The 25,349-nt window shown below is 38.1% G+C and overlaps 1 protein-coding gene across 1 annotated transcript in view; it reads left to right on the top strand.

Moving 5' to 3' along the window:
• Positions 1–25,349, top strand: part of MEP1A (meprin A subunit alpha) — a 36,634-nt gene that overhangs the window by 2,650 nt on the left and 8,635 nt on the right. Inside the window, 7 exon segments of the mRNA XM_053602179.1 lie at positions 1,957–1,997; positions 2,495–2,570; positions 11,833–11,950; positions 15,821–15,996; positions 20,545–20,766; positions 21,483–21,632; positions 24,908–25,123. Of these exon segments, the coding sequence (XP_053458154.1) occupies positions 1,957–1,997; positions 2,495–2,570; positions 11,833–11,950; positions 15,821–15,996; positions 20,545–20,766; positions 21,483–21,632; positions 24,908–25,123 (999 nt within the window).

Raw genomic sequence — 25,349 nt, 5'->3', positions numbered from 1 at the left:
ATCAGTGTGTGCTTCAAAGCTCTCCAGGCCATCCTGATGCTCACATTTGAGCACAGCTACTCTGAGGCATCAAGGCTTGCTGCCTGGGATCCTCCTACCTGCTGTTGCCTCCACCTCCAACATTCTTCTTTCATTTTCTCACTCTGTTAGATTCTGCTGAAATGCCTTCTCTCCGGGGAGAACTTCCTTCACCAACCTTCATTTATAATTTATTAATCTTTGAGACAGTAGAGTGCTATGGTGTCATAGCTCACAGCAATCTCAAATTCCTGGGCTCAAGTGATCCTCTTGCCTCAGCTTCCTGAGTAACTGGGACTATAGATGCATGCCAGGATGTCTGGCTAGTTTTTCTTTCTTTCTTTCTTTTTTTTTTTTTTTGGCCAGGGCAGTGTTTGAACCTGCCACCTCTGGTATATGGGGCTGGTGCCCTACTCCTTGAGCCACAGGCGCTGCCCAATTTTTCTATTTTTATTAAAGACAGGGTCTTCCTCTTGCTCAAGCTGGACTTGAATTCTGGAGCTTAAGCAATTGACCCACCTCTGCCTTCCAAATTGCTAGGATTACAGGTATGAGCCACTGTGCCTGGCCCCTGACCAACCTTTTAAAAAATAGCAAATTTCCCACATCTCACCTTTCCTTCCCCCCTTTGCTTGTTTTATGTTTTGACTTTGATCGTGCTTTTAACCATCTGCCATTTTGTGTCTCCCCCTTTTCCTGATGAAGAATGTCATCTCCTGAGGGCTTTGTGCTGTTCTCTGCTATGTTCTCAGCACCTAGAACAATGCCTAAGACACACTACGCACTCAGTGACTGTGAGTCACACCAGCAGATCAGTAATGAAGGGCTGTGGCTTGCTTTCTTTGAATATGCACTTCTTTGGGAAGTTCTCTCTACCCCTATGGCCCCACCCATGCTGATTGACCATTGCAGCCAATGTCTGGGTGGGCTTTTTTATACCTTCCCTCTGAAAGAGCTCCCCACCTTCATCACTGATCTAGCTAGGTGTCAGGAAATGCATCATTTTGTCACAATAAGCCTCGTGATAGTAGGGATAGACCAGAACAAAGTAGCTCTACTTAAGGGACAATTCAAAACCTTGGTCCTGCTGACTGTGGGGCAGTGGGGACAATGTTGTTTGTTGTTCCATTGTACAGCTATCACATGAATAGGTCAGGGTTAAGGAGGTTAAGCATGAAGAAGGGGGTGCTGCAGGACAACCTTAGTTATTAGCAGGTGAAACCATGATGCCTCCTAATACCTAGCAGAACAAATGATGTCCTTTTAAATACTTGAGGAATTGTTTTTAAAGATTTTTCCTTTTAGGAATCTTGCTTTCAGAGGTGGATGAAGCCAGGACTAAGTGATACCAGCAGCGAGAGAGTATATTCTGCTAAGCATCTGCCGGCAGATGTTTGGAGCTACAGATTTGAATGAGTCCATCCACATTCCCCTCATCTTATTTATTACAAGGGTGGCAGTTGGAACTTGGTTTTACAGAGTATCATCATTTCTTCATGGGAAAGAATAAAATCAACCTGTTCATCTAGGGACAGGAGGCAGGATGGTACAGTAGCTGAAAGGGCTCTGAATGGGAAGGCAGTGACCACCTGATGCCTCACTTTCTGGCCTTGGACTCCATTTTTTCCTTTGAAACATGAGGGTTTTAGAGTCAACGATAAATAAGATCCCTTTCAACTCATCTCTTACTTCTAAGCTTCCTAGACAAGGTTTCTTATTCTGAAATTGAAAACAGAGGATGTGACAATGTATGAAACTTCTTGGCCACTCACAATTGCTCAGGTAGAGGGAATGTTTATATTGTTTCAAAAGGAGTCTCACCACATAAAGATGAATAATCAAATATTTACAATGGCAAAGGTTACCTTTATCATGAGAGGTGCCTTTTAATAATGCTCATTTAAATATTCTTTCTCTTTCTTTTAAATCCGCATGTAGCTGCTGGCTTGGACCTCTTTCAAGGGGACATCCTCTTGCAGGTGAGTACCTGTGGATGACACAGTCACATTCCTAAGGACCGGCTGTGCCACTGGGCCCTGTAGCCCTCCCCGGGATGGGTGATGTGAAGGGGACAGACAGTTCTAACCTATAACCTGTGTCTGTGAGGTTCTCCACTGCAGTTGGCAGGGACAAATAAAAAAGAAGAAAAACAAGCAAAGAACAGAAGAATGCTATGTTAGTCTATGGCTTTTCAATCCAAATTTTCCAAAAAGTGAAGAATGCGTAGGAAGACAATGCCTGATAGCAGCTATCTGCAGCTGGGGGAATTGCAGGTCATCTTTATTTTGTTCTTAAAATTTTCTCTGATTTTCCCAAATTATCTCTCTTCTATTGCACTTATAATCAGAAGGCAAACGCTACTGAACTGTTTGCATTAGGTGATAGCCTATTTGTGGAATGAGACTTCTGGGAAGGAGGACATCAAGGTGACCTTGAGGACTAGGCTTCCTACTCCTCTTTGCCTTTGTTTTCACAGAACTCCAGAAATGGCCTGCGAGATCCCAACGCCAGGTGGAAATTCCCCATTCCTTACATTCTGGCTGACAATCTGGGTAATGTTGATCATTCTTAATTAGCGGTTTAACTTTTCTCCCCACCCTCTTCCTGGTCATCAGCTAAAGATAGGAGTAACCACTAGTGTAGAGGAGGCTTTCCAAACCCTGGTGATTCATCATCTCCTGGGAAGAAACGCATGACGTTATATCAAAACCAATGCTGCTTAGCCAGACATACACGGTATCAAAGCACTGCAATAAAAAATAGCGGGGTGTTGTGGGGGGTGCCTGTAGTCTCAGCTACTTGGGAGGCTGAGGCAAGAGAATTGCCTAAGCCCAAGAGCTGGAGGTTGCTGTGAGCTGTGTGACGCCATGGCACTCTACCGAGGGCAGCAAAGTGAAACTCTGTCTAAAAAAATGTACCACACATTAAAGTGTTAACAAAATCAGGACCAGGGTAAAAACAAAAATATAATGAAATATAATTTGGCATCATAGCAATGAACAATTTGCACGTTAATAGTTTGTTTAGATGAATTTAAACACAGAACGAGGACACTATTTTCAGCGTATTGATTTCTTCTCTTTTTGCTGCAAGAGGAAAATGCCACATATGAAAGTCCATGTTCCATAAGTTTGTGGTCTATTTTCTCAGTGTTATGATTTCTACTCTTTTCTTTCTCTTAAGATAAAGGTCAGAATAAATTATATTTTACTCATTGTTGGAAATAACCACTAGTGGAAATAACTAAATATTAGCAGCCATGTGTAGGAACTGGCTGGCCTTGAGCAGTGACTGATAGCTTGGCAGACACATCAGGTCAACGCCTGCAAGGCCCCTCGTGCTTAAATAGGCAGGATTAGAGGGGAGAGGGAAGCTGGACAGGGTCGCTTCATCTTGCTGGGCAGCCAGGCTGCTCCCACTTGCAGGAGATGCAGATTAGGGTCAGTATTTTCCATTGTCATTATCAGCACAGCCTGCCCTCGCTTTTCTGGAGCACAGCCAGATATCCACCACGCCGTTGTATTCAGTGGTGTAAATACTGCGTGCCAACCGACTACACCACTGGAGTGCCTGTTCTCAGTTATTTGTTGGAAAATGAAGTTATTTTCTCCAGCATTTGCCTTGCAAATTTACAGAGCACCAATATTTATTGGAGCGTGATTTAAGAATGGGGGTTCTTTCCCATTACAATTCCTGCCGTCTGTCACACACCCTGTTATGTGCCAGGCACTGTGTTTCCACCTGATGTCTTGTTTAACCTTCACCAGGCTTCGGTGATGGGTTGTCTGTATGCCCCAGACTTCTCAGTGCGTAAGATCCACCCAACATCTTCTTCACCTACAGAGTAGGTCAAGGTTACTGGCTCAGATTCTACATGTCTGATGGTCCCACAGGTAACGCTGACATTGTTGGTCTCTGTGCACAGACCACAGCCTGAGTTGCAAAGTCCATTGTGAAAGCAAACCTAATATTTGTGTGGAATTCCTTTATTAAAGTTAAATTTACATAGAATGAAATAAATCAGTAGTAGATAAGGCTTCTGACAAACTCATAAACTTATATGACCCACCTTTCCATCATTCCAGAAAGTTCCTTTGGATCTTTTCTAGGCCATCTCCATCCTCACTTCCCAAGAGACAACCACCATTCTAATATTTCCCATAAATTGGTTTTACCTGATTTTCAACAGATATTAAGTGGAGTCATATACTGAAGTGGTTATTCTTTGAGTCTGGCTTCTTTTTCTTGTTTTTGAAGTTCTTTCACATTATTGTGGATTACTAATTAATTCTTTCTCTTGATACTACTCAGTAGTATTTCTGTGTATTAATACACTGAAAATTATTGTCTATTTTCCTATAGGAGTTCTTATGAAGAAAGTTGTTGTGATTATTCTTGCACAAGCTTGTATAGATATGCGGTTTCTATTTCTCTTGGTTAAATGCCTAGGAATAGAATTGCTAGATAATAGGGTAAGTCTATGTTTCACTTTATGAGAAAATGCCAGTTTTTGCAGTGGCTGTGCCATTTTACTTTCCTACTAAAATGTATGAATGTTCCATTTTCTCTACATCTTCACCGATATGGACCATGTTAATCTTTTTAATTACAGCCATTCCAGTGTAAGGGAAATGGTATCTCCCTCTAATTTTAATTTGCATTTCCCTAATGACTAATGACCTTTAGCACATTTTAACATGCTATGGGCTATTCGTGTATCTTCTTTTATGAAGTGTCTGTCCATCTCTTTTGCAATTTTGAAAAAATTTTACTTATTGTCTTTTGATTATGTGTAGTAGAAATATATATAATGGATCAGGCCCTTTGTCAAGATATATGTGTTATGAATATTTTTTCTCCCAGTCTCTGACTTGTCTTTTTGTTTTTGTGGCATATTTTGAAGAGCAAAAATTATAATTCTCATAAAGTTTGCTTTATCAATTTTTAATTTATTGTTTCTGCTTCTATATTGTAAGAAATCCTTACTTAAGTCACAAAGATATTCTTTAGTATTTTTCAGAGCTTTATAGTTTCAGATTTCTCTAAAATTTATTGAAAATTAATTTTTGCATATGGTAGGATGGAGAGGTTGAAATTGATTCACATTTGTTAATTTGGTTGTTCTAGTATCACTTGCTGTAGGTACTTTCCTTGTTGAATTGACTTGGTGCCTTTGTGAGAAATAACTGTTTATTGGTTGATTTATTTCTGGAACCCGTCTGTTGTTGCTTTGTTCTACTTGTAGAACACAGTTATCACACTGTGTTAATTACTTTAGCTTTCTAGTTAATCGAAATTCACTCATTAGTTCTAACTGTTACTTTGTAGATTGTTTAGGATGTTTTTGTAAGAATTCTTCTCATCTAGTAATACAGTATTACATCTTCTTTACCAATTTTTGTATCATTTATTGCTTTTTTCTTGCCTTATTACACTGGCTAACTTCTTTTTTTTTTTTTACCTGTTCTTCAAGATATTTATTTATTTATTTATTTTTATTAAACCATAGCTGTGTACATTAGTATGATCATGGGGCACCATACACTTGGTTCATATATCGTTTGACACATTTTCATCACATTAGTTAACATAGCTTTTGTAGCATTTTCTTAGTTATTTTGCTAAGACCTTCACATTCCACATTTACTAGGATTCACATATAACTTCTATGACCATAGGATAGAAGTAGTGAGAGTGTCATCTTTGCCTATGTCCAATTTTAAAGGTAGTATTCCATATTCCATTCATATGTGACACTAATTGTGGGTTTTCTGTAGAAACGCCTTTTCTATGGAACATGAAAGTTTTCTTCATGAATAGCTGTTAAAATTTGCCAAATGTCTTTTCTGCAACTACTGAGATAATGCTATAATTTTTATTCTTTATTCTGTAATATGGGAAATGACATCAAATTTGAATGCTAAACCAACCTTGAATTTCTCAGATGAGCACTAGAACAAGTAAAACTCATCTATTTTAAAACATATATGTATGTATATACATATCTATAGATATATAGATATGTAGCTGGCTGTGATGTGTTATCCTTTTCATATTTTGCTAGATTTAATTTGTTAATATCTTTATGTTTGTATTTGTGAAGAATATAGGTTTCTAATTTTTTAAAATTGTATTTCTTTATCATGCTTTAGTGACAAGGTAAAGTAGATCTCAGAAAACAAACTTGGAAGTGTTCCCTCCTTTGTTATCTGTTAAATGAGTTTGTGTCTGATCAAAACGATCTTCTTTTTTAAATGCTGATAAAATTCACCAATAAAATAATCAAGTAATGAAATTTTTTGTGGGATAGTATTTTTATAATGAATTGAGTTTATTTAATATTATTAAAATAATGCACATTTTTCTATTTCTTTGTATGCCATCTTTGTTAAATTGTATTTTTCAATAATAAAAAGCTAAAGATTATCTCTATAGATGCAGAAGAGGCATTTGACAAAATTCAACCACTATTTTAATTAAGGTGTTAAAAATATGAGCATAATATCTTCTTGTCTTCATAATGTCTATATAATCTTTAGTGACAGTCTTATTTCATTCTTGATGTTGGGGATTTATGTTTGCACTCCTTTTTCTTGGATCAGTTTTGCTAAGGTCATCTTGATTTTATCAATCTTTTCAAAAGAAACAGCTGTGGTCGGGTGGTGCCTGTGGCTCAAGGGGTAGGGCGCCGGTCCCATATGCCGGAGGTGGGTTCAAACCCAGCCCTGGCCAAAAACCAAAAAAAAGAAAAAAAGAAACAGCTGTGGCCTTGTTAATTTTCTCTTGCTTCTTTGCTTTCTATTTTAGATGCTCTCTGTTCTTTATTATTTCCTTCCTTTTTACTTCAAGTTTAATTTACTTTTCTATATTCTGAAGGTGAAAATTTATACCATTGATATTAAATATTCATTATTTTCTAATATCATATATGCTACAAGATGGCATCTAAAGCTATACATTTTATTTGAAGCACTATTCTTACTGCTTTCTACAAATTTTGGTATGTTTATTAAAATCTGCTGTACATATTTTCTAATTTCTGTTGTCAGTCTTTTGATCTATGAGCCAGTTAAAAATGTGTTTACATTTTTTAAAAATCTCCTTAGACTTAATATGGTGCCACTTTGCATAAAATGCAAACATTTTTATCATAGCAAAATTCCATTCATCCCCTGCCCTTCGTATTATTATCGGTTTATATTTTCTTCTGTATACTTGAAAAATCTTATGATATAGTGTTATAATTTTTGCTTTATACAGTAAGCTGTCTTTCATAATGTTTGATTAAAAAAAGAGAGTCTTTGTTTTTACTTTTATACTTGCAATTTCTGCTGCTCTTCATCTCTTCTGTAGATTTGAGCTCCTATCTAGTGTCATTTCTCTTTAGTCTGACAAACTTTCTTTAGTGTTTCTTGTAGAGCAGATCTGTTGATGACAAATTCTCTTCTCTCTTTTTACCTGAAAAGAATCTTTATTTTGTCATCATTTGGAAAGGTATTTTTACTGGAAATAGAATTTGCCTTTCCAGCAGGGTTTTTTTTTAAGCACTTTAAATTTAAAATCCATTGTATTTTTCTTTCCCAACATTGGATTATAAAAAAAAATACTAAATATACAAAAAGTTAAAATCCTTGTACATTGAACACTCACATACTCACCAGCTAGATCATACAATTAACGTTTGGTTTATTTACTTTATCTCGTCTGTATATCCTACCCATCTCTGTATGAATCTATAAATTAATTCTAGTTGTGATGCATTTGGAAAGAAATTTTCAGATACATAGTAAACTTTACCCCAAACATCTCAGCATACTATTGTCACCTAGAGTTCAGTATGTTTATGTAGAGTTTCTTTTTATGTAAAATATACACTGGGTAAAATGCATAAGTCTTAGATATATAATGCAATGCATTCTTAAGGATTCATACACCTTTGTAACCCAAATTCCTATCAAGTGATAAGCCCCATTTTTAGCATTCCAGAAAGTTTTTTCACGGCCTTTCCAGTTATTCCCATTTTCACAGAAAAACAAAAAAATGCTACACACACACACACACACACACACACATCTATATAGTTTATTAATAGATAAGTTTTACTTGTTCTAGAATTTTATAGAAGTAGAATCATACAGTGTACACTTTTTTATTAAGGCTTCTTTTACTCAGTATAATGTTCTTGAGATTCATCAATGTTGTTGTGTGTGTCAACAATTTGTTCCTTTTTATTACCGAGTGTCATTCTATTGTATGAATGTGCTACACCACAGCCTGTTTAACCATCCTCTCGGGTTGATTTTATGTGTTTGCTTCATGAATAGTCTTGCAATCTCTTTATATAATACGTGTGTGTGTGTGTATCTGGAAGAGGTAAATTAGCCCTCTTTCAACAGGCTTGTACCATTTTGCACATTCAGAAACAACGTAGAATAGTTCTAGTTATTCTACATCTTTGCAAATATTGGGTATCGTCACTTTAAAAACCTTGGCCAATCTGGTGGGCATGCTGTGATATTTTTATTAATTTATTGATTTGTATTTCCATAATGGCTAATGCTATTGACTTCCTTTTCATTTGCATATGTTCCCTTGTGAAATATCTATTTAAATAATTAATGCATTTTAAAATTGGGTTATTTGCTAGTTATTATTGAGTTGTAAGTGTCCTTTATGTATTTTGGATATAAGTCTTCGGTCAGGTATATATTTTGCCCAAGTTACATTGTCTCTGGTCTCAGTGTTTCTGATGAGAAATCAGCCATTTTTAATTATTATTCTCTTGTATATAATGTCTTTTTTCTCTAGCTGCTTTCAATATTTTTTCTTCATTTTAATTTTTTTAACAATTTGACTATGATATGCTGGTGCTGATTTTCTTTGTATTTATTCTGTATGAGTTCACTAAACTTCTTAGACCTGTAAGGTGACTTTTTTTTCAATAACCAAATCTGAGAAATATGGGACATTATTTGCTCAAATATTTTTTTGTGATTCTCCTGTTCTAATTGCATATACATATAGTAGACTTGTTGGTGTTTTTTCTCATTGGTCACCAAGGTTCTATTTGTTTTTCTGAATATTTTTCTCTCTGATTCTTTTACCATCTCCAGTCTGTTATCAAAATCATTTAGTCAGTATTTTATTTTGGATATAATATGGTTAGAATTTTTATCTAGTTATTTTATACAATTTCCATTTGTCTACTGAAATTCTTTGCACATTCATCTTTTTCCTTTAAATCCTTGAATAATTAATCACAAAATAATGCTTTACTGTCATCTATGAATAACCTTTTTCTATTTCTTCACGGGGTATAGTAATTTTGGGTTATATATAGACATTGTATATGCATATTACATTGTTGAGATTATGTATTTTGTCATTCTTCTCTGAATAGTATTAATTTTTGTTATTGTAGTTAAATTACTGGCTGATCATCTGGGATTTATGGAGACTTTGCTTAGTTCAAAGCAAATCTCTTAATACTGGGCATTCTAATAAGCTGTGGCCTCTCTGAGGTTTCAACGAAATGCCCAAAAGGTTTTCCCAGCTCCTCTAATTCTGCATAACTCAAACTCCAAATTCTCTCTTTACTATGGTGGGCAGCCGCTGATATATCTGTTCAACTTGATCAGGCTTCTATCTCCCCTATCAACCCTAACTTTTTCTCGTTTAAAACTTACTCCCTTAATTTCTAGCCACTCAGGCTGAAACTCAGTCCCAAACTCTGCCTTGCTGATGTATCAAGAAAATACAACTGCAAATTTATACTTGCATTCTCTCTTCTTATGCTAAAGGAATTGAGAATTGCCCTCATACAAAAACCTGTATAAATGTGAATCTTATTCAATGAAACACGCTTCTTTTAAAGATTAAATTTTCCCTAGTTTCTGCCTGTTTTAGTCATTTTCCAGTGCATTTTCTTAATTTTTTTTCAAATTCATAATTTGAAGGGGGATTAGTTGTATTCAAGTTCCTCCACCACTACAGGCATCAGAAACTCTCTTAAAGGATTCCTCAACTGAATATGGTTAGCCTTCGTGTGCTCATCCCTCAGTATGCACAGTCATTAGTGTCTGAAGTTAACTCTTCTCATGGTATTTGATTCAGGGTTAAAGGAGGGTTAGTGGTTTTTAAAATTAATGTGTTTAAGACAGAACTATGTAAAACTTACTATGTCAGGGCAGTTGGCTATAAACAAGGGATTCAATGAGAGAAAAGATAAACTCCTTTCTCTCTAGGAGCTAGCGTATGTTGCATGGAGCAGATCACCTACATAAAGGTAACTCACGAAAATCAAGTGTAGCTCCTGCATTTAGAAAAAGAGCATTCAAAGTTGGCTTCATGGAGAATAGGAAGGCCTTACATGGGCTTTATTTCCATTTGTTCCCCACTTGATGATGCTGGGATAATTTTTATAAAATTATTACAGAGTTTCTTAGTTCCCTCTTTATAATTTATTTAGGTATAGAGAAGAAAAAAGAGGTCTGATTTTTAAATTACCCACTTTCAGAACTTGCACCATGTGGCTGGAGAATAACAAAAGCAACACAACCTTCTAGACAACTTGACTTTAGTATAATCAAACATTTTTTCTTAGACCTTTGTGACAACTCAGCTGTCTCAGGTATATAATAAGTAAGATATAATAAGTAAGAACAGGTGAAAATGCATGAAAATCGTTCAGTTGGTTTAATGAATGCCCTCGTCATCATCATCTGTGTTGTTTCCACAATTTATTGATTAATCCAATGACTTTCTTTACTGGTCTTGAGATGATCTTATGATAAGTGGAATCTCCAACTTGGTAGTTTATTAAATGAAATAAGGGCCAGAAAAACTTAAGTACCTAGCAAGAATCATAAACCCTTTGAGAAAATGCAAAACATGAAATGTGCAAGGAACATAATTTGATTTTATATAACTTGGCTTAATTTTGAACTTAGATTCCAACCTTTGATGAGTTGACAAGAGGGGAAAAAAGTACACAAAGTAAAACATAATCAATCTCAGTTCCTCTGGAGTATCTTTCCTCCCCATTCCATCCTTCTTTTATGCATTGCCAAGGCACGTGCATGTTAGGTGAGGGGAAAGGCATTTGATCCTCAGTCACTGGTGCATACAGATTACTAGTCAGCAGCTATTGTTCGTGCCTCCTCAGGTATGTTAGGCTTCTGCTGGTTGGGTACCGGGTTTGCAGTATGGAAATCCTTTCTAAGCCTGTGTGCACTGTCTAGCCTTCCCATACCCCCAGGAGGCTTGCAGGGAAGCAGGATTAAATGCTATATGTGCTTGTTATGCTTTCCAAACCCACAAATCTTTCTGAGCTCTTTTCTCTTCTTCCAGCAAGAGGGAATGTCTTTATAGGCTGATGGAAGAATCTCTGTCCTCATGGCTTCTCTCCAGGGCACTCCATCCATGCAGAGACAAAAGCCAGAGTTATGCCCAACTCATTTTTGTTTGCTACTCTGCCTGGGCCTCTCCTTAGGCAATGCATTGAAAATCTCTGCTTTGGTGGGAAAAAAGAGAAAGGGAGAAAATAGGAATGTTATTTTAAGATTTTGTTCCACCACACATACATATGTGCATTCTTAGTTCGTAGTCGTATTTGTGCATTTAAGGGATGGAGTATGCACTATCTCTTTGTTCACAGCTCATTTTGCAGTTTTAGTTTCCAAGAAATTTATATATTATAAAAAAATCTGTAAGAAATCTATGTGGATGTCATGTGGTAGTATGGTTTTCTCTAAACTCTAGGTTGGATGTTATTCAAGATCTAAATAACAATCACATTTTCATTGATTTCTGCAGAGCTGAATGCCAAAGGAGCCATTCTCTATGCCTTTGAAATGTTCCGCCTCAAATCCTGTGTGGATTTCAAGCCCTATGAAGGAGAGGACTCGTATATCATATTTCAACAGTTTAGTGGGTCAGTATGAAATTTTACAGAGTGTGAAAATCATGCACCCTTTGATTTACAAAAAAGAGACATCTTTTTCAAAGGCTAAAAAAAGAAATAGTAGAGAAACTAAAAGCAACAAAATCAAATATTTCACTGTCAATTTTTAAATTGTGTTCTAACATTTTAAACATGCTATGCAGAGAGTGGATTATTTGGATAGATCTGGGCCACAGGGAGCGTAATCTCAATTCTTCTCCTAGGTTTAGGTTATATTTCGAATTACAGTACTTTTTGAAAAGTGAGGTTTATGAAAGTAAATATTACTTTCTTTAAAGAATACTATTCTAAACTATAATACTGTCTTGGCTGGACCTGTTTGACAAATCCTAGATATAAATTGTTCTTTATAGTCATTTGTTTCTAAAAACACGCATGGCACACATGCATCAAGAAAGAAGCCCCTTTTCTTTCGTGGCACTTATGTCAATCCACCTGGGGTAGATGAGGTCTGGAGTGAAACCACCATCTGCTGTGACACTGTATGTTTGCGTCTTTGAGCCCTGCCTGGAGATATTTCTTCACACTGCAGTCTCCATCCCTGCCTAGTTCTGACCATGGGGTTTTGATAATCATGGATGGAAAGCAGAATGAAAAAGGGGAGTTAGCACATGATTTAGCCCCATAGAGAAAGAAGGTATGCAAAAAATAGCAATAAAAACAAGAAAAATACTGACGACTGCTTAGGTACCACTTAAATTCCTAACTTACCTGAGTAGTAATTTTAATACCTCATTCTTTTATTTAAAAACGATTAAAAACACCTACTATGTGCCAGGAAGTGTACTAGTCTGCAGGTACCAAGAGATATGAGATCCAGTCTCAGAACTCACAAGGGTTACAGTTGGCAGGAAGGGTGATAGCAAGCAAAGAAATGGTTTGAGTACACACTGGTGAGTGTCCTGGTCAGCGCAGAAGTGGAACCTTTAACAAAGAGCAGGGGGAGGCATCAGGGGAGCTGGGATGAGTATAAGAGAGATGAGGAAGGGAAACAGTCATGGGGCAGAGGAGAGGGAAAGACACTGGGGGAAATAAGAGAGGGAGGGAGACGGAGGAAGGAGGAGAAGGGGAGGAGAGGAGACCAAGGGAAGAAGGAAAGGGAGCAAACGTGGCCATGAACCTGGCTTGCTTGGAGAACTCATCGAGCCAGTGTGCCTGATTCTTTGTGTGGAAGGGGCAGAGGAGCCAGAGAGCCAGGGAGGCAAACAGAAGCCTGGTAGCTGATGGCAAGCTTACTGTTTGGTGCGAGATTCATTATGTACTACTCAGTTTTCCATTGTAGAAAGATTATTAGACCAACAGCAGATAAAGAATTGAAATAGGGCAAGACTGGTGGCGAGAGATCAATTAAAGGATGCTCCAGTCCTCCAGGACAGAAATAAAAGTGACCTGCACCAAGGAAGAGGCAGTTGAAATAAAGAAGAGGGAATAGATTCCAGAAATATGTGGAAAGGTAGACTTATTAGAACCTAACCTCATCAGATTGGTTAATGTGTTAGGAAGGAAGAGGGTCAAGGGTGTCTCTGAAATTTCTGATTTGGATGACTGCTGAGTGGTAACTTCACTCGCTGAGGCTGGGAAGATAGCTGGGAGAATAGCTTGGGGGTTAAGATAGTGGTTTGAGGCATATAATTTCTTGTTTGAGGTCCTTACAGGGCATATAAGTGGAGATAACTGATAGGAGTTGAACAGTTTTGTTTTTTGCGAAGGTAAAACATTTAAAGTATATATCTCAGGCCTTGCAAAAACCACTCATTGCAGAGATTCTTTGCTTTGGACTGCTTCATCTGTCCCTTGGCCATCTCTGACCTTCAAGAAAGTACCAAAGCCTTTAAATTTTCATTGAAAATTTCAGGGAAAAATTAATTTTCTTAATATTTTTATTTCTATTCAACTACCACTTTCATATCACAAAGCAGAAATTTCAGAGAGAGGGAAGGAGGGAGGGGGGTGGGGCCTTGGTGTGTGCCACAGTTTCTGGGGGCAAGACATGATTGTAAGAGGGACTTTACCTAACAAATGCAATCAGTGTAACCTGGCTTATTGTACCCTCAATGAATCCCCAACAATAATTAAAAAAAAAAAAATAGAACAAACTCAACATAATCACTTTCTGAAAGTTGTCTCTTTCCCAGTGAAATTTTCGTGATTTAAGTTTTTAACTTAGTTCTCAGTACCTGATTAAAGCACAGTTCAGCTTTGAGATTCATTCCTTATAAAAGCAGAATCTGTAACCAGCAAGTGTTATAGGAAGGCAAAAGAAGAGGAAGAAGGTTTGGGGAAAGGACTGGCCCAAGTGCCCCCATACCCTTCAGGGCATTGGCCCCTGAAGCTGGAAGCTGACAAGGGCTCTTTTAGAAAGACAAGATCAAAAGTTCACTGTGGTGGAATTTATGATATTTTTGCAACTCAACAACTTTCTTTTAGGAGAGGAATATTTAAAAGAAAAGATAAATAATAAATACTTTCTCTGGGTAGTAGATATTTTGCAGATGAATTTGCTAATGAAATGCTACTCTGGGAGAGGAAAGTTGATCGTGTTTATGTTTGTCTAACTCGTTAAATTTCCTAAAAGTCGTTGAATTATATAGTTAACATCGGTGAATTTTATGGCATGTAAATTATACCTTAATAAAATTCTTGGAAGCTAAGTAAATCATATCCATTCTTGAGTAGAAATCAAATCAATTAGCATTTGAGGGTATACGTAGGTCACTATGAAAGTTTTGAGATAGACTGTGTTATGGTCCATTATTTCACTACCAAGAAACACAGTCGACAGCGTCCTTTCTGATTCAGCCGTGTTAAGTTTCAACTTACTCAGCTTATTGGTGTTGCTGGGGGTGGAGGGCTTCCTTTGTTTGCTACCACTCAGATTTGAAGTTTCTTGATTTTTGTGTATCTTAAAACTTTCCTAATGACCCATGGTATAATGTTAACTTTAATCTTGGGAGAACAATGACAGGTAAGACAATGTTTGTGTTGCCAAGGAGCTTACAATTTATTAGCTGCATTTAAAGCTGTTAATACATCTCCTGTTCAGCGTTGGATAAGATACTGATCTTCATTTTGTGAGTTAAAGCCAATAAAGAGAAACATTATGGAAAACTTTGGATTTGCTAATAGAGTTGGAAAATCTGGTTTATGACAAAAGAGAATATAATTGGGGGGGGGGGGGAAGGGCAAGACAGTCTACCAGGAAGAATGTAGGGAATGTGCTGGAAGTTCCTGAGCCCATTGGTTTCTGGTGGCAGTGACAGGTCTTGCTTGCCTGGAGCCTCTAGACGTCAGTCAGGCAGCAGGCAGCTCTCTGTAAACCTGCCTGCGTCCAAAGGCTTTCTTGGATGTAACAACTTGATTAACACACTGTTTTAATGAGAGTCTTCTTATTATCATAAAATTTATGCCTGCTCATTCTAGGAAACTTGGAAACTTGCTTAAAAAGTAGAAAAGAGAAAATTTAAATCAACTACAGCCACCATTCACACAAGAATATTTTGTATAAAGGCAATAATGTTTTCCTTTGAAGTGCCCTGTGGGTTTGTGGAGGTGAGAAAGAATGCCACTCTTGACTTCTTTGATGCATTATTAGAACTAATTTGCCTCTGACTGTGCACCACTCTCATCATGGGTCATTGCTGTTAAAGTCTACATGATATTCCCTCTAGGAAATGTTCCTTATTTAAGTATTCCACCATCTGTGAACGATCAGTATGTAAGAATACTATCGATATCTCTTTTTAAAATCAACATAACTTCCTCCTAATCTATGTTCTATGAATGAATTATGGTCACTTAAAAATTCTCTAAAAGAAATTTTCCCTCTTCTCCTCTTTAAAGATGCTGGTCTTCAGTCGGCGACCAACATGTGGGGCAGAATCTCTCTATTGGCCCAGGGTGTGACTATAAGGCCATCATCGAACATGAAATCCTGCATGCTTTGGGATTTTACCATGAGCAGTCAAGGACCGACCGGGATGATTATGTGAACATTTGGTGGGATGAAATTATTCCAGGTGTGATTGGGTAGAGATGGCTATTACCTTTATCACTGGCTCAGATCAGTCCTGGAATGACAGACCACATCTGTGTGTGTGAACAAGACCTTCAGCCTCTCTAGGAGGAATGTAGGCTGTGAATAGGTTACAATTTGTTGGCCTCTTTTGTGGGATATGCTGATCTGACCATAATTCAGCAGGAATAAGGGTCTCAGGAATGATGTGTGTTGGTTAACTCCGTGTAGAGGGCAACTGTAAATTAACTGGAAGCTTTGCTTGGTACCAGTGTTTTTGTTTAAACTTTATCTAAACTGTCTGCTTTCCTGTTTTACTGAGTAAAGTGATCAGGTCTCTCAGGATATTAGCATCATTTTTCTAGATGTGGAGTCTCCTGTGGCTCTAGAAGGCAGGAGGTTTAGTTGACCATACAATTACCGTAGGTGACCTATTCTAGAAATTTTTAGTTGTTTTACCAAATCAATGATAACTGTGTCAAAACAAAACAACAAAAATCAATACTTTTTATCTGAATGAACACCCCCCAATTGTGTTAATTCTGGCTAATTATCTAGGTTCTAGTTAATCAAAAGTTAGTGGGTATTTTCCTCATTTCCAGGCTCTTCTCCTCTTCTGCCCTCACCTGTACGTTGCAAAAGATTACACAGTTTTATCTTACATATGACACAGGTTATTCTAACAATTTCAGTGCTTTTTAGTTTTGTTAGATTTCTTTGAATGCTGATTTTCTTAATTGCTTGAGACAACTAAGTAGAGTACTTTTCATTACATTAAAACATTTATTGAACAGTTTCCTAATGTGATGGGGGGGAGTCAATGCTAAATTTCTGAAGATAACTATTTTTTAGTAGGAATTATTTCAGGGAGTGGAAAAACACTATTTTTGGCAGTAAGAGACGAATGCAACTTTAATGAATTGAAAATGCCTTAACTAGTACCACTTACGGCTTCCTAAAGCAAACAATAGCCTGGTGTAGGTGTGCGTTTTACCCAGATCTCAATTTCACGTGTAGATTCATATACTGCAGTACATCTATAATGGTTTTGCTCTTGGGCCCTTGGGAGAACAAGCTTTAAAAGTAAATAGGAATCCTTAAAAGATTTCTGCCAGAACTAGCTGATTTTGGAATAAGGCAGTCAGAGATTTTCACATGAGCTAGTTCTAGGGCTGGCTGATCACATTGAAATCACTTGTGGGGTTTCTCAACCTGTGTCCTCCCAGTCCCTCATTTTCTGAAAATTCTATATACATGGAGTGGTGCAGGAAGGAGGAAAACTGTGAGTTGTAAAAGCCTAATGGGTCACGGGCTTGAACCCACACACATACCCCCACCATCCAGCCATCCACCCACTGAGCCAGAGACTAAGCCCTACTATTATTCTTTGCTTCCTAGCCCAATCTAGACAAGTTTTGGAGAGTATTCACCCAGAGAGGAAATAACAGATCAGACTCAACCTCATTGTCTCCTAGGAGTAATTGCATTATGACTGGGTGGTGTAGAGGGGCAAGGGGAAGGGACTCATAGATCAAAGGACAATCTCTGATTGTGGAGCTCATGGTACCATTAGACTTGGTCTGTACTTGCCTGCCGGCCTTCCTAATTTCTTACCTTCCTATACTTCCTGTACCTATCCTTAGCTTTGCTGAAAATTTCATGAGAAAGCAAAAGACCTTCCCATTTCCAATTCTTATAGAAGACAATGCTGAGGACTTTTAAGTTGGTTTTAGGCCAAATGAGATCCCCTTTATCAGAGTGAGCCAATGTACTTGCTGGGGTCATTTGCAGGACTGCTCAGCTGTGGGTTGGCAACGGGTTGCTCAACATCTATTAGCTCATCTCCTATCTGTATTTTCTTCAGGTACAATTCCATGTATCTAAATTGCCAGCAATCACAGGAGAACTGTTCTCGAAAGGGACATCAGATCCATAAACACAGGCAGTATTATTTTGTGGGGGTTATTTATGACTTTTATTGCAACTCATTTGAGTTCATATCAATTTTATTGCTTAACCTTGGAAGACACTTGTATTGGCAATGTGGCTCTCTCCCTAAGTCTATCTTCCTTGCTTGAGTCAGATTTGTTTTCTACATTGTTACCTTCCACTACAGAAAAAATATTAATTTCTGAGGTATAGCAGGGGTATGGCGTACCACAGCACATGCACCATATCCATTTGCTTTGGTAAATGAAATTCGATGAGAACACAGTCATGCCCATGTGTTTGTAGCTGTATCTATGTGACAGTGGCAGAGTTGAGTAGTTGTAACAGACAACAAATGCTTTGCAAGCCAAAAATATTTTCTATGTGCTATAGAAAAAGTTTGCCGATTGACCCATTGCTTATGGGATTATTTTCCTTAGATTCTACTCTTTTTAAGGCTCTCAGAGGATAGTTCTCTGAAGGCACAATTATGATTGTCTTACTCACCTTGCACAGCTCCCAGGAGACAGTAAGTATAAACACTACAGAAGTGTGTTGAATTTTTTTAATTACTCAAAACACTTATTGGTAAATAATTTCAATAAGAATCCTTGAATAATAAAGACTAAAAGTAATCTATTCTGGGCTGGGCATGGTGGCTCACGCCTGTAATCCTAGAACTCTGAGAGGCCAAAGCAGGTAGATTGCCTGAGCTCTGGAGTTCAAGACCAGCCTAAGCAAGAGTGAAATCCTGTCTTTAAAAATAGCTGGATGTTTTTGCAGTGGCCTGTAGTCCCAGCTACTTGGGAGGCTGAGGCAAGGAATTGCTTGAGCCCAAAAGTTGGAGGTTACTGTGAACTATGAAACCATGGCACTCTGCTGAGGACAAGACTCTACTGTCTCAAAATAAAATAAAATGAAAATAATCTATTCTAACCTGATTGTCTTATGGAAAATTAAATGACATACATCCAGTGAGTTGAAAGTGCCTTGCTTCAGGTACCACTGAGAGTCACCAAGAAATCCCAGACTCACCACCATCCTGATGCTCTTTAGAATTCCATTGCGTCAGATAATATCCTGGGACCAAGGGTTTCTCCTTCCCTGTTTAGTCCTGCCCCATCTTTGAAATGCTTTGATCCCTCCCAAGTAATACACAATAAAACCTGTGATTGGAAGAATTAAAGATCAGTATTCTGCTTTCATAGTTAAAATAAGGTCTTGGTCCCAGCCTGAGCAGGAATGAGACCCCATCCCTACTAAAAAATGAAAAAACTGAAGCAAGAGGATCACTTGAGCCCAAGGGTTTGAAGTTGTGGTGAGCTACGATGCCACAGCACTCTACCAAGGGCAAAAAAAAAAAAAAAAAGGTCTTGGTCAAGGTCTGGCATATTAGCTTTTCCAAAAGCATTTGGAGGCTCCCTGGAGCACTGCTGGGTTGCACCACACTTCTTCAGTCCTACGTGGACCTGTGTGTGAGGCACTGACATTTTCACAAAATAATGTGTATCTTTCTTTAGCATGCCCAGATCCTGGGAGCCTTTTATTGACTTAACACAAAAGAGAAAATGGTTGACATTTTAATTTACAGGATGAGGAGCTAGAGAAGGAGAAGAACACGAGGATGGGAAGTTGTATGACTAGAGGAGTTCAGGATATTCTCCTTCAGTTTTCCTATCTCTCCAAAAGAAAAGTTAAAAATCTGCAAACCCATCCATTACTGCTTCTGAAACAGTAAATTCTTGATCAAGCCAAGGACCACTTGATCAGTTACTTAGGTCAACTTTTCACAATTGCAATGCATCTCACTCGCACTGATCTCAGGAAAATATTTACCTTTCCTATGTTGATAGAAAAATCAATTTTCTTCTTCCTATTTTATTTTTCTCTCCATGAGGCTATTTCTGGAACAGAAGGGTGTGAGTCTTAATGCGACGTCCCTCTCATGCTTTCAGCTGCTTACTTTTCCCTCTGCCCCTTTCATTTTCTTTTCCTAACCCACAAAAAGTGGGCTGGACACAGCTCTGGACAGACTTGGTAGCTGATATACTTGGCTAGTAGAAAGATGTATCATGAACGTAATCAATCAGGAACATTTTCCTGAATTCAAAAATTCTCTTTCCTGCCATTTGGAATATGTGCCTCAGTTTTCTCATTCTGAAAGGTTTATACATATAAACACATAGACTTTCCTAAGTATATTTTCAATGCATCCTTGACTTAAATATATCCATATATTTAATAATTTATAAATAGGATATTTATAACATGGAATTATAAATACCCATATATTTATAATTTATAATAATTATAATAATTTATTTATATAAATTATATAAATATTTTATAATGCCTATTATAAATTCATGTTTTATAACATGCGTTTTATGGTCATTACCATTTTATACACATTATTATATATTAGCATCATGATATTAATTAATATTAATAATCAGTGACACATACTAATTTTATATTATTGATTATGAAATAAGTATATACATATATATTTGAATCACAGATGAATTATTTTCCTTTCTTGGAGCATCTCTGAGTCTCTAAGAGGACAGCCTGGGGGAAAGGAATATGGCTGAGCAGGACCTATGGATTCTCTCCCTAACAGGTTATGAGCACAACTTTAAAACCTATGATGATGACTTCATCACGGACCTCAATACACCCTATGATTACGAATCTCTGATGCACTACGCACCTTTCTCATTTAATAAGAATGACAGCATCCCAACCATCACAGCCAAGATTCCTGAGTTTGACTCCATCATTGGGCAGCGCCTGGATTTCAGTGCCCTGGATTTAGAGAGGCTGAACCGAATGTACAATTGCAGTGAGTGCCTATGGGTCTGAGTACTGGGTGAAGTAGCCCCAGAAGATCCCCACAGCCTGAGAGGTCTCCTTTACATTTTCCTTTCCTTTCCTTTAATGTTCTGCTTACGGGAACGTGAATACTTTTGTTGGTCTATCTCCAGAGCAGAAAAAATTATAATACCTACCGCACAAGATGGTTATAAAAATCAATTCTACAGTTGTGGTCTGTAAAGTTAAATTATTGGGCAAACGTGAGGAGCCATTATTGCCTACCTTCTTTGGGTTCCTTCTGAAAGGTGCATTATTATGTAAAGATTAAGATACGCAATGGGCTAGGAAATATTTTGTATCCTGCACCATTCTTCATCCAGGTTGGATAGCCTTAGAGTAAACGAATCTTCTGGATTCAGGTGTTTTCTAAGATCGTCCTACTATCCAATCTTTGGTTCTGCAGAAAATGTTCTAAATACAAATCCCATTATTATAAATACCTTGCTCTTAACACAAAAGAGTAAATGGTTGGCAGGTCTTTTTATTTGACTTTGTGAGATTGCTAAGACTGTGTCTATGTTGGCAAGTTTGAAAATTTAACTGATGGCCTTAGGATTTGCATTTGAAAAAAAGTCTCATGATCCTGTTGTATTTGAACAATGCAGTCTTAGTGGCTTAAAACTTTAGCTATTTGGAATGAGATGCCTTATATTTTTAACCAGGTGACAAAAATGTCATTTGTAGCCACACCCCAAACCCTTTTGGACCACTGTGCTTTCGAGAAGGCAAACATCTGTGGGATGATTCAGGGCACCAGAGATGATGCTGACTGGCTTCACGAGGACAGTGCCCAGGCTGGACAAGTAGACCACACCTTGCTGGGACGATGCTCAGGTCGGTGAAGGTGGGAGGTAAACAGTCGGTGGTTCACTAGGTTCAATTAGCTAATGCCAGCCAGCATGTCATGACTCAATCAGAATGTTAGTTATCAAACCAGAAAAATCTCAACAAGGACAAAGAACATCTCCTATATCTTAATTATTAACTCAATAAAAGCCACCCAGAATCTGGGCATGCTAAAGAAAGAAGCATTTTAGCAAAACTGATATGCACCTATGGGTGTTAAGATAGAACCTTGCAATAAGGGGACTGTCTCTGAAGCAGTAACCTCTACTATGTGTAGAAACATAATGTGAGCCACATATTAATGTCAGTTTTTCTAATAAATAGCACTGAAAAAGTGAAAGGAAACAGGTGAAATTACCTTTAATAATATATTTTACCTAGCCTAATATACCAAAAAATCAGCCTTTTAACATATAACGATTATCAAAATTATTATGAGATGCTTCACTATGAAGTATGTGATGCATATTTTGTCTCCACAGCAGTCTCAGAGTGGACTGGCCATGTGTAAGCACTCAATAGCCACATTGGTCTGGGAGCCACCGTAGTGGATAACATAGCTTCAGATAGTTTTTATTTAAAAATTTTTTTTTATTGTTAAATCATAGCTGTATACATTAGTGCAATCAAGGGGTACAATGTGCTGGTTTCATATAGAATCTGAAATATTCTCATCAAACTATTCAACGTAGCCTTCATGGCATTTTCTTAGTTATTGTATGTAGATGTTTGTATTCCGCATTTAGTAAGTTTCTCCTGTACTCATTCTAAGATGCACCATAGGTGTGGCCCCACCCATTACCCTCCCTCCACCCTAACCTGTCCCCTCCCTTCCCCTTCCTTGGCCCTTTCCCCATAGTCTTGTGCTATACTGATAGATAGTTTTTGTATATGGTTTGTGTGGTGAAAAACCATAAAGTCAGACAGTCCTGACTTAGTATTTTAACACTTAGTATTTTAATTGTGACCACAGGAAGTGGCTCTAACACTTAGTATTTTAATTGTGACCACAGGAAGTTGTTACTAGATGCACGCCCTTTTTTCTTGGCTTTTGTAAGCCTCTCTGAACATGAAGATATTGTTACTTACTTTATAGTGAGGATGGAAGAAGACAGGGCCTACCCGGTACCCACCTGCTGACCAGCGGCTTCTCTCCCCATTTTTTCCATTTTCCCATGGAAAGATGGAAAAATCATCATCTCAACCCTATTGGAAGCAGGTGGGGTTACAGATTATAATAGCATTTTCAACACTGTACTGTTGTGAAATCCCTTAGTCCTTGAAGAATTGGTTAGAATCCCTTCCCAGAGGGGACCCAGCCTGTCACCAGATGCCAGGACACCAGAGGGAATGCCAGCTGCTATAAGCCACTGCTGCTCTTATCTCTGTCCTTGGCAGAGGGTACAAGTCTCTCTGACATATCAGATTATCAACATATGGTATCATCCCAGGGTCCAAAAGTTGACCCAAGACTGAAGTTGTCTCTAAATTTCCACTTTGGCCTCTAATCCAACCTCTCCTGTGGGCTTGCTGCGAGGCTAAGGTACAATTTCTAGCTAGGTAGAATGGTGAACTTCATGCGAAAAGAAACTACTAGAAGAATATTCTAGCACCTCATAAGGAAGGAAAGGACCACGCCCCAGAAGATATATCTGGAAAAGCTCAATCATGTTAACTGTACTAGCCACTATACCACATTCACAGGAGACACTTAATGAAACTCTGTCCTCCAGGAGGAAGCTTTCGCTTGCATTGTTCGAGTGGAAGCACAGACTCAAATATCTTGAAGGAATCCTTAGGACAGAGCACACCTCCCATCTGCTACCCAGAGAAATGAGTGAACACTTCGTTTCAGACTTGGGGCAAGAATTCAGGGTTCCTGAGTTCCAGGCATAAGTTACTTGATTTTCACTTCACATTTCCTAGTATACCTGGATGGGAATTCCTAAACAAGGAACAAGGATCACCTGGAAACCTTCTTTAGCCTTGTGAGCTCTCTGGGTATTTTCTTTTTAACCCAAGCATTCAGTAATTTATAATGCAGAGGTCACATGTTAGTTAGTTCAAATATTGGAAAGAACATACAGGGAAATAAAATTTTCCCTGATGTAATATTAAAGCCATTAGGATACTTTTTAAACTTGTGGGAAGCTTATCTAATCCATTAGTACTTGCTACCATTATGGAAGGCAAGTGCCTCATGCGTGAAGCAGGAAGAAACTGGGAGTACCAGGGAGTACTGCAGAGTACCAGGGAGTACTGCAGAGTACTCAGCACTGGAACATACATTCACTTTATTTTTACCTTGTGAAATGTTTTGATTAGAGCATTTTGATAAGGGGTTGAGTGCTGGGTACAGATTAAAGGGTTTCTTTATATGCAAGAATTTTTCATTGTGTTTGACTTTGAAAAGTGCAGTTTTCCAAATGACATACATAATATTTGTTTAGTTGCTTGCTCATTTTTAGAGGAAAGAGTTTTGAGTCATGTGAGTTAAGCAAACCTCTGGTACAAATGTAAACACTTTTAACCCTCTTTTTCAGTGTTTTTCCAAAGCTTTCCTTTACATTTAGAAAAAATCCTCAATTAGTCCCTAAGAGATGTTGAACGCCCCTGCTTGTAATAAAGACAATTCTTTTTTCACTGTTAAACTACCTATTAGGCTAGCAACAGGAGACATTGAAGTCTTACCATGGTGAATATTTAAAGTACAAATCCAAAACCTTTGAATCCTACAGTTTCTCATATAATGAAGAAACCAGCTCTTTCTTGAAATGAACCTCTAATTTAAACCATGAAGTCAGTGAGGAAAATAGAATTTATCTCACAGACATCAAACTCCATCAATCTTTGCTTGAAGCCTGTGTTTCTTTAAGGCATATATTTCACAAGTTTGGGAATCAAAAGAGTCAGTTTGACAGTGTAAATATCTTAACCCAACAATTAAGTGAGGTGAAGGCTATGTTAACCAGTGTGGTGTAAGCATTCCAAATTGTATGTAAAATCAGCACATTGTACCCCATAAATGCGCACAGTTATGATTTAATAAAAAAATAAAAATTAAAAAAAAGAGACAGTAGAGAGACAGCCTTAGCCAGTGGCTAGGTCCACCGAGATGGGGAATCCTGGCTGACAGTCAGCCTTTGTGTTTTCCCCGGGAGAGTCCCAGCCTGTGTTGCCCGGGAAGTGGCCGGTGTTCACTATCTCACTCTGCCTGGGCTGTGGGAAGCCAGACCTGGAATGTTGGGGCGCTCTTTCCCTAGGTGCTGGCTACTTCATGCGATTTGACACCAGCTCAGGGGCCAAGGAAGAGGCAGCCCTCCTGGAGTCTCGGATTCTCTACCCCAAGAGGAAGCAGCAGTGCCTGCAGTTTTTCTACCGAATGACAGGAAGCCCTTCGGACAGACTCACCGTCTGGGTCAGGAGGGACGACAGCACGGGCGATGTTCGCAAGCTGGTCAAGGTGGAGACCTTCCAAGGTACTTGGAGGCATTCACACGGGGACCAGTTTGGCTTAAAATTGGGGTCTGTGCCTCTTCCTTTCTCCATTTTCTCCTCTTCCCTTTTCTCCCTGGCCCCTCTTCCGTCCTCCCCCCTTTCTCTCTTCCTCCTCTTCTTTCTTCACCTCCTTTCTCCTTTTCTAAGAGCCCAGCATAACGTCTGGTATGTCTTATTCCTCTGTGAATGTTTAACCACTCAGAATTA

Source organism: Nycticebus coucang, chromosome 9 (assembly GCF_027406575.1).
Source record: "Nycticebus coucang isolate mNycCou1 chromosome 9, mNycCou1.pri, whole genome shotgun sequence".
In the NCBI taxonomy this organism is placed as follows: Eukaryota; Metazoa; Chordata; class Mammalia; order Primates; family Lorisidae; genus Nycticebus; species Nycticebus coucang.
The sequence above is the reverse complement of the archived record's forward strand: the minus strand, read 5'-3'. Positions and strand labels throughout refer to the sequence as shown.